This window comes from Echinops telfairi, unplaced genomic scaffold (assembly GCF_000313985.2).
Source record: "Echinops telfairi isolate 266 unplaced genomic scaffold, ASM31398v2 ScPeMD7_53;HRSCAF=182, whole genome shotgun sequence".
NCBI classification, from domain to species: domain Eukaryota; kingdom Metazoa; phylum Chordata; class Mammalia; order Afrosoricida; family Tenrecidae; genus Echinops; species Echinops telfairi.
In genome coordinates this window covers 3,385,990-3,394,204 of record NW_022103951.1, presented here as the reverse complement: position 1 = coordinate 3,394,204, position 8,215 = coordinate 3,385,990, and the positions used below count along the sequence as shown (strand labels likewise).

At 39.6% G+C, this 8,215-nt stretch overlaps 1 protein-coding gene across 2 annotated transcripts in view; it reads right to left on the bottom strand.

Annotated features, from left to right (window-relative positions):
• Nucleotides 1–489: 489 nt before the first annotated feature.
• The window catches only part of KLHL15 (kelch like family member 15), a 34,700-nt gene continuing 26,974 nt past the window's right edge, over nucleotides 490–8,215 (bottom strand). For both annotated transcript variants that reach the window (XM_004709913.2, XM_045290723.1), the window contains one exon: nucleotides 490–5,775. In XM_004709913.2, the coding sequence (XP_004709970.1) occupies nucleotides 4,666–5,775 (1,110 nt within the window). In that variant the 3' untranslated portion in view covers nucleotides 490–4,665. The remainder of the gene's footprint in view (nucleotides 5,776–8,215) is intronic.

Here is an 8,215-nt window from a genome sequence, read left to right as displayed (position 1 = left end):
ACAAGCAGAGAAGGGGTAGAAAAAGCAAGGAACAGAGCGTAGGAAGCGATGAGGCTGGAAAGGTAGCTCTAGGCCAGGATCTCAGCAGCCTGGGACCACAGGAGCCCATCTTCAAGGAGGCAAGCACCCCTCCAGTGCAGCAGATTCCCTAATTTCAAAACCTCCTTGCTACAAGGATGCTAAAGATCCCCGCACGGAGGCTTTCTCTGAATTCTGTGTCACAGAGAGGAACTTCAATGACTTGGCCTCATTATGGAAGTTCCAACTGCAAGGAAGAGTATAAATAATTTCAGTTTTCCTTTGCATCTGGGGCTGAAAACACTGGCAGATATCACATTTTCATGGCCCTTCGTTGGCCTGAAAGAAATAGAATATGCACTACTTTATTAAGTCATCAGTGACTTTGAAAGTGGAGGCTTATATGTAAAGGAAGTAAAAATTAGAGAAAAATACATTTTAAAGATCAAAAATATTTTATTTAAACTTTTCTTCATAAACACTTTTAACATTTTTTTTTTCATTTTAAAAACAGAATGGATAGCATAAACATGTTTGAATAGATAATATCCACGGCTTGGGAAAAATTACCTGACAAAAATGTAAAGGCTTTGAAAAACAGGTATAAAAGGCAAACCTTAAATTATTTCTAAGATTTTTTTATATCGGCCCTAGGATTGACTACTGGCCCCAAATGTACCTAAAAGGTCAAAATATTTTTCTATAGACAAAGTATGCCCACCTGGGCATATACAAGTTAGGTAGAAAATAACCTTTCCCATAACCTCACTGGGACATTCCTTCAAAAAGCAAATACCTAACTGGTATACTGATTAATAAAAGTATTTAACATAATTGTTCCCAAAAATGTAAAAGGAAAACCCAAGACTCTTAAGGGGGAACAAAGCTGATGGCATTCTCTCCCTGTTACTGGGATGATGTTACATGGTATACTGAAAGGATATGACTTCCTTGAGTTGGTCTATTCCAGTCTATGCCTATGGAATATCGGGCTTCATATACTCTTGATAAACTAATTTTTCAGGGCTTTTGTTTCTAAGGTAACTACTTTTTGAAAAGATAAATTTATTCCCAAACCAACTCTAATCCAAATCGAACAAACAGATGATCCCTAAAAATGTTGAGTACCAAAAAACAAACAAAAAACAAAAAAACCATGTAATAGGCAAACAAGAAAACTGGCACGAGAGCAGTTTTACTGCCATATAGCCCTCAGTTATGTCTAATTTACACTATTAGCTATGTTGTGTTTTACTTCAGGCTAAAACTTTAAATTATGTATTCTCAAAAGAGCTGGTCTTTTCTGAGTGATAGCTTATTAACTGAAATAACAATTTCTATTAACCAACTGAAATGTTATGACCTACCACCACACATACAATATACAAAATTAACCCACCGAATGTTTAACAGGTTCCAATTATACAGTTCAAATCATTTGTTGTCAGAAATTTTAAAGCTTCCTTTTGTTGTAATTTACAGACAGGTTTCTCCATTTGGGCGACTTCTCCTCACACGCATGTCCTCGGCGGGTGACTCCATTTGGGCGACTTCTCCTCACACGCATGTCCTCGGCGGGTGACTCACCCAGGCCTCCTGGGATGAGGTGTCCAGAAGTGCTGCTCCCGACAGGGTGAGTGGAGGGCTCAGTCAACATTTCACGAATTATTACTACGACGCCCGCAGAAAGCCGAGGGACGGGAACACAGAGAGCTGCTGTCTCAAGAAAAGCGGATACTTCTACAAATTAAGCTTTCCTTTTTTTATAAAACCGGTAGTATTTCTCCCAATACAAAACCTACCATGTGAGAATCTTGCATTTTGTGAAAAGGTTGTATGTAGTGCACGGAAAACTTGAAAGATTAAAGAGGTGGAAGGAAAGAGAATAAACGTTTCCAATTTAGATGTAATTATGGCAATCAGCTCTTTTTTTTTTTTGTAAAGCCTGACATTTAACACGTAAAGTGAAAATGAGCAGATACAAAGATCACAACAGTTACACTGTATAGTTTCAAATCTCCTACCAAAATTGCATAAAAACAACTACTTTGAGCACAAAGTATATAAACAATAAATGGTTCCCAATAAAGCGCGCACATACACACATACACACACAAATCCACTTGGAAAAAAAAGCTATGAAAAAAAATTTTTCCCATAGTTTAGTATAACAAAAATAAATCTCTTTCAACAGTTAAACCATATTTGTAAAGGGGAATGTAAGTTACTCGTGGATTTCAAATAACCTAGATTAGAGCTACGTATAAACAAGAAGCATTTACTCATACATTCGGGACCCAAGCAAAGAGCAACTATGCTTAAAGCTCAAAAACTGATTACAGCTAACATCAGGTCAGACAAGACTGTACGTGAAGCTGAACCCAGAAGTTAGTTCAAGTTAAGATTTCACAAACATTTACCAAAAATATTGACCTTGTTCTTGGGTCTTTAAAATGGAACTCCAAGCATATCCAACTCTTTGCCCAGATCTGCCTAATGAGGGCTATGAAGCCAGAGTTAAGCAGTAAAGAGAACCCCCACCCAAACGGCCAAGCCTCGGATATGCGTACCCTGCCTGACAGCTCTTTCCCCTCTTTTCGGGCAAAAGACATCTACTAAAAGGAAAATCATGAAGATGTTCTTTTCCTGAAAGTAAGATGGCATACATACAAGAACCCAAACCAACTAGGAGAAACAAAACTCTTAACCTAATTCCTAGTTTTCAAACTTGTATGAACCACAGCAAACCTAACACATTTTGTCTTTAGAAATTAAGAGAACCATTAAACAACGCTTTAAGTTGCTTATACAAAAGAACAGCAACTTGATTTCTAAAAAAAAAAAATGCTTTTTTTCCTGTTTTTTTTGCTATTTTTTTTTTAATCTCTCCTCAAAATAAACGTGTGTACCTGATTTCTTAAACTCAAACGCCTCCTATTCTGGAGTTTCGAAATCTGGTTTTCTAGTGTGTTTAACTGAATTCAAAATCAAAAGTCTTCACATTTCCATTTCTTATGTTCAGTGATGGCAGCAGCAAAACCAAGCCAAACCAAACAAAGAAAAAAAGATTAGAAGATTTATACAACAGCCATATAGAAGGCATTACAATATTGCACCAATATCCAAAGGTTTGGCAAGGGTTGCCAGTGTAGGTCTAGTCTGTATCAGATAGACTCTATTCTTAAGAAAAAGGTATCAATTCGAATGATCCACTCCCTGGGTATTCTTTCTTAATTTAATCAACCATATATATAGTTTTTCCCCTTTGCATTTAAAGAGTGGAAAGGTGCAGCTAATCCTAAAACACTCGAACTGCTTTTCAACCATTCTTTTTGATCCATTCTCAACTTGGGGTTACTATCCTTGCTAGTAGCTTTCATTAAAAAAAACAAAAGCTGAGCGCTCACATCTCCACTGCTGCTGTTTGGTATTAAACAAGCAAGTAAATATACCCAGTAAGATTATAATTCTATTACTTCCTTCTATGTGACAACTGAGCGCAAATATTTTTATGGTTGCTACCTTCCAGTCAGTAACAGATGCAGCAGCCTCATTTAACATGTAGAATGGGAGTTGCACTTACATTTAGGGGTCCTTTAGGCATTTGAGATACCTAAATTCTCTTTAAAAGTGCTTGCACACTGCAGGGTCAGAACTCTTGTTACATACCACTCCGATTCTCTCTAAAAATAGGGCAACATTAAACAATCTGCAAAGAACAACATTTTTAAAAGGCAAAGACAATACACAATAAAGAACACTAATGCTTATGTGTGAAAATAAAATATAAAGTGTTTTCATAAGTCCATACATGTGTCAGAATATAAAGGGTTCAAATATGACTGCGTCAGTACGGACTGAAGAAGATAGGCTACTTGGATACGAAATGAGGACTCCAGTTATTGTAACTTTCTAAAAATATTAAAACATGAAAAGATGTTACATCAAAAATTCAACAAGTATGGCGAACTGTGTGCGCGAATGCACTAGCTTAAAAATATAGAATCCTAACCATACATAAAATGGGATGTGCCTTATATATTTATAGGATGAATGCAAGGATGGATATGCGTTCACTAACACAATGCTGATTAAGAGAAGGCAGCTTAGAAATAGTGTTTTGATTATAAAAAGTTAACTTCGTAGAAAATTTATAATTTTGCGTTTTCAGCAAAAAAAGCCATGCAAAAAGGTCGAGTTTTAAACTTTTAGGTAACAAAACAAAAAAGTTTAACAGACTGAAATACACTGAAGTAGATGTTCAAAAAGATTTCAGACAGATAGAAACTGAAATCACATCCAGTGACACTTATCAGGTCCCTCTTGCTCTGTCTCTCAGAAGACTCATGAATCCTACCTGCGCTGAAATCTTAAAGCATACAGCTCAACTTTCCCGGTAAGTGGATCAACCTATTCAACTGCTTCAAGAAGTAGTTTCAAGAGCTAGCGCTTAGAAGTAACTTATTGCATGAATTTGAGGCCACTAAAAAGAAAGGATGCTAGCACAAAATAAAAACTTCTTACGATATTCGACCAATGGCTTCGATAGTAAAACTGGTGAGGTTTTTATGTTTGTGTTGTTGTTGTAGTTACGTATCACAAATAAATGCTTTGTTTGTCATCTTCTCGGGGAGGCCGCAGATGTCATCAGTTGCAACGTCTAACCTCGTCCAGTATGTATTCAGGGAAATGCAGGTTGCACACTTGTAAACCGTCCAGCTTGCAGGGCATTCGAGGGTACTCATCTTCCTTCCATTTATTTTCGTCGGGATCGAAAGTGAGAATGGAATCGCTGTAATGACCATTATAGCAAAGGCCGCCAAGAACCATTATTTGTTTGTCCAGCACAGTGACACCGTGACCACTTCTCCCGATCGGCATGGAGGCTAAGATGGTCCACTGATCAGTCTCTGGGTTGTAGACTTCTGTAGAAGGGCATCCCTGAGATTCAAAAGAGGCCCTCAAGATCACACATACACCACCAAAGACATAAAGCTTGCCGTTGTAAGAGATCATCTTGTGAAAGCATCTCGCGTAATTCATCTTGCTCTTGTTCTCCCAGCAGTTGGTAACCACTTGAGTTCTTCTGGTGCGTTGCTCGATGGTCCCTTCTTTGCTCGGGTCAAACACGCACACTTGTTTCGAGGTGGAAGATGATGTGATCCCACCGGTGATGAACAGCTGGTTATTGAGCACAGTCCCTTCGTGGCCGTACTTGTTGACTGGATACGGGTCGACAAATTCCCACTTATCATTGGTGATGTCGTATCTCTCAGTTGAATAGAAGGTTTCATCCCTGGTTCTTCCGGCTACTGCGTAGATGAATTTTCCAATCACGCCAACTGCAAATTCTGAACGTGGGACAGACATGTCTGCCATGCGGAGCCAACAATTCTGCCTGGGGTCATATCTGAACACTTTTGAAGAAGCGTGGAATTCGCCGTCAGGCCCCAGCTCTTCCCCGCCTAGCAAGAACACAAAGTTGTTGACAATGGCAAGGCAGTCCGGTCGCAGGGGTACTTGTGGGCCTTCCAGCTCCCACCAGACTCTTGGCTTCTTTAAGAGTAGTATTTTGCTGTTCACCATGCTGTGTCCAATCATTCCTCGGAATACTGTAGTTTGGGGTTTGGCAGAACGTATGCGACTGGATTTTGTTTCGATCAGAGGCTGTTGGTGAACGTTCTGAAAGTAATTCAATGCTTGGTCGACTTCATACCGCAGCTGTCGGGAGTATCTATAAAATTCTGATGTTTTAACCTAAGAATACAAGTAAGAGAATTTAACCAAAAGAAATAGCATAAAGGGTAAACAAAATATCATAGCTAACTAAGCTGACTCAGTGTATTATTTCAGACACTTTACTAAAACAGCATATCCTGTTAAGATGACATATTTTAAAAAATTAACAAAGGCTTGATATTTGTAATAATTGAGGTGTGCTCTTTATCTTTTCGAAGCAAAGAAGTTATTTTTTAGATACAAACAGTACTTCTAGGCATAAGAAAGTTCATCTACCGAAAGAATGAGCTGACACCAAGGACTCAAGTACGAAATGCTTTGGAAATGAGAATGGCAACATATGTACAAATGTGCTTACGACAGTGGATGGATGGATGGATTGTGATGAGAGCTGGAAGAGCCCCCAATAAAATGATTTTTTTTAAAAGAAAAGAAAATTCATCTACCGAAATGAATTCAGCACCTAGTATAGGTGAGGAGCAGGGCTACAGCAGAGGAAACCAGGTCCACAGTTTTCGTAACACAAGTAACACTACAAAAATGACCACGACCGAGTAATTGAGAGGAAGCTTAGTGGAAATTTAAGTATGTATAATATCCCCTATAAGTTTTTGACAGACACTTGGTCTGACATCCAGTCCAACAATAATACTGTATATACTCAAGTATAAGCCAACCCAAATATCAGCCGAGGCACCTAATTTCACCACAAAAACTGCATTAAAAAAGTGCTGAAAAACTTGGCTTATACAAGCGTATGTACGGTAATTCAGTTTGACAAGTGTAGGTTAAATTTTCCCCATTTTCCTTTTGCAGCCAGAACTACCAAATCATGATGATTCGATTACCAAGAGCTTATGAAGTGTGGTGGTTACACGACACAATCGGTGTCCCTGGTATCTCTATATGGAAAGGTACACATGAAAAATGTGGAATGGGCAACAGTGGAAATCGAAGAGCTTCCAAAGCCTGTTCGAACATGATCTTAAGTGTTGTAAGGAGACATAAAACAAGCATGAGAAGTGGCCCATTCCCTCACAGAATTTGCAACCTATTTGGTGAACTGAAAGCAAATGTGAGTTTACCACTAAGTCAGCAAATCCAGCAGATAGACAATTAGGCAAGAAACTGAACAGCCCCCAACAGGAAGTAGGCGACCATACAAAGAAGGACTGGATAATATCATACTCTGGCAAAGCTAAGATAAGATGGCCTTCCATTTGGACCCAGAAACCCAGAAAGAGTGCGCCACAGAACTCTGGGATGATATGAAGTAGGGATAGGGTGAAAAAGCGAGGACTCGAAGGGGATTTCAGGATTTAGCCTCTGGCGGCAGACAGGGGGAGAGTGGTGTTACCAAGAAGATGATCATTTTGGGAGGAAGTTCTCAATGTCAGTGGATGGGAGTTGTCGGTGGGATGGTAAGGTGGAAACCTCTAGGACGGAGCCTGTTGAAAATCTGGGAGGACAGCTTGGGAGAGAGGCAAGGCCAGGCACATACAATTATGAGCTTTCTTTCCTCCTTTGTATCGCTCTCTTTAATAGACTACTCCTCTAAGTCCCAGAAGGTTTTCAAAACAGAAATCCCCACAAAATTTGGCTTTTGAAACCACTGAGAGTCGGGAGCTGAATCTTGAATCAGGACGTGTTTACTCCAAACTTCATGAAATTTCTAGTAGGTTACACTACAGCCTCCATACTTCAGAAAAATCTTTCCACACCACACTGAGAAACTCAGCGTGCCTGGTGAATGAGCCTAGTGCCTCCTCTCAAAGCAGAGCTGGGATAGCTGTTCCATCAGTCAAATGAATCACCCAGATGGCACACAACCATTGGGTAATCCAACAAAACGACAGCTGGGGAAGACATCCTAGCAAATAATGGCTCATGGAGACAAGTCATTTCAACCAAGAGAAGGATTTAAGAATAAAGTGGGGGGTGGGGGGAAATAAAGTGAAAACCCGATGAAGACCTGGGGACTTTTCCTGTGTGATGTTTACTTCTTTACTTTTGAGCGTCCATCTTTTGTGAGAAACAATGGAATACTAAACAGCCGTTAAGGATCGTATTGCTAAATACTTGTTAAGATGGAACAAATGCTGACAGTATCTGTTTTTAGAAAACCAACTCTTCATCTTGTGGTGAAACTTCATGGTGCGGAGAACGGAGCCTTACACTAGTTCCAGGAAAGATAGATATTAGAAAGGGACACTGGTTGTTCCAGAATACTCTTTTTAAGATGGACGAGAATGGCACAATTCGGCATTTTCAGCAAGAATGTCCTTCAAGGACATGTCTGATCAGAGCACAAGGGAGCAAATGAATTGGGAGGAAGAGAGCGGAGCACATTTTGGCCCACCAAGCCTGGAGGACGATAACCCTGCTCAGAATACCCAATGCACAGAGTGGACCATATGGCTGATTCCACTATGAGACACGACGTCCCTTGCTGACCCAT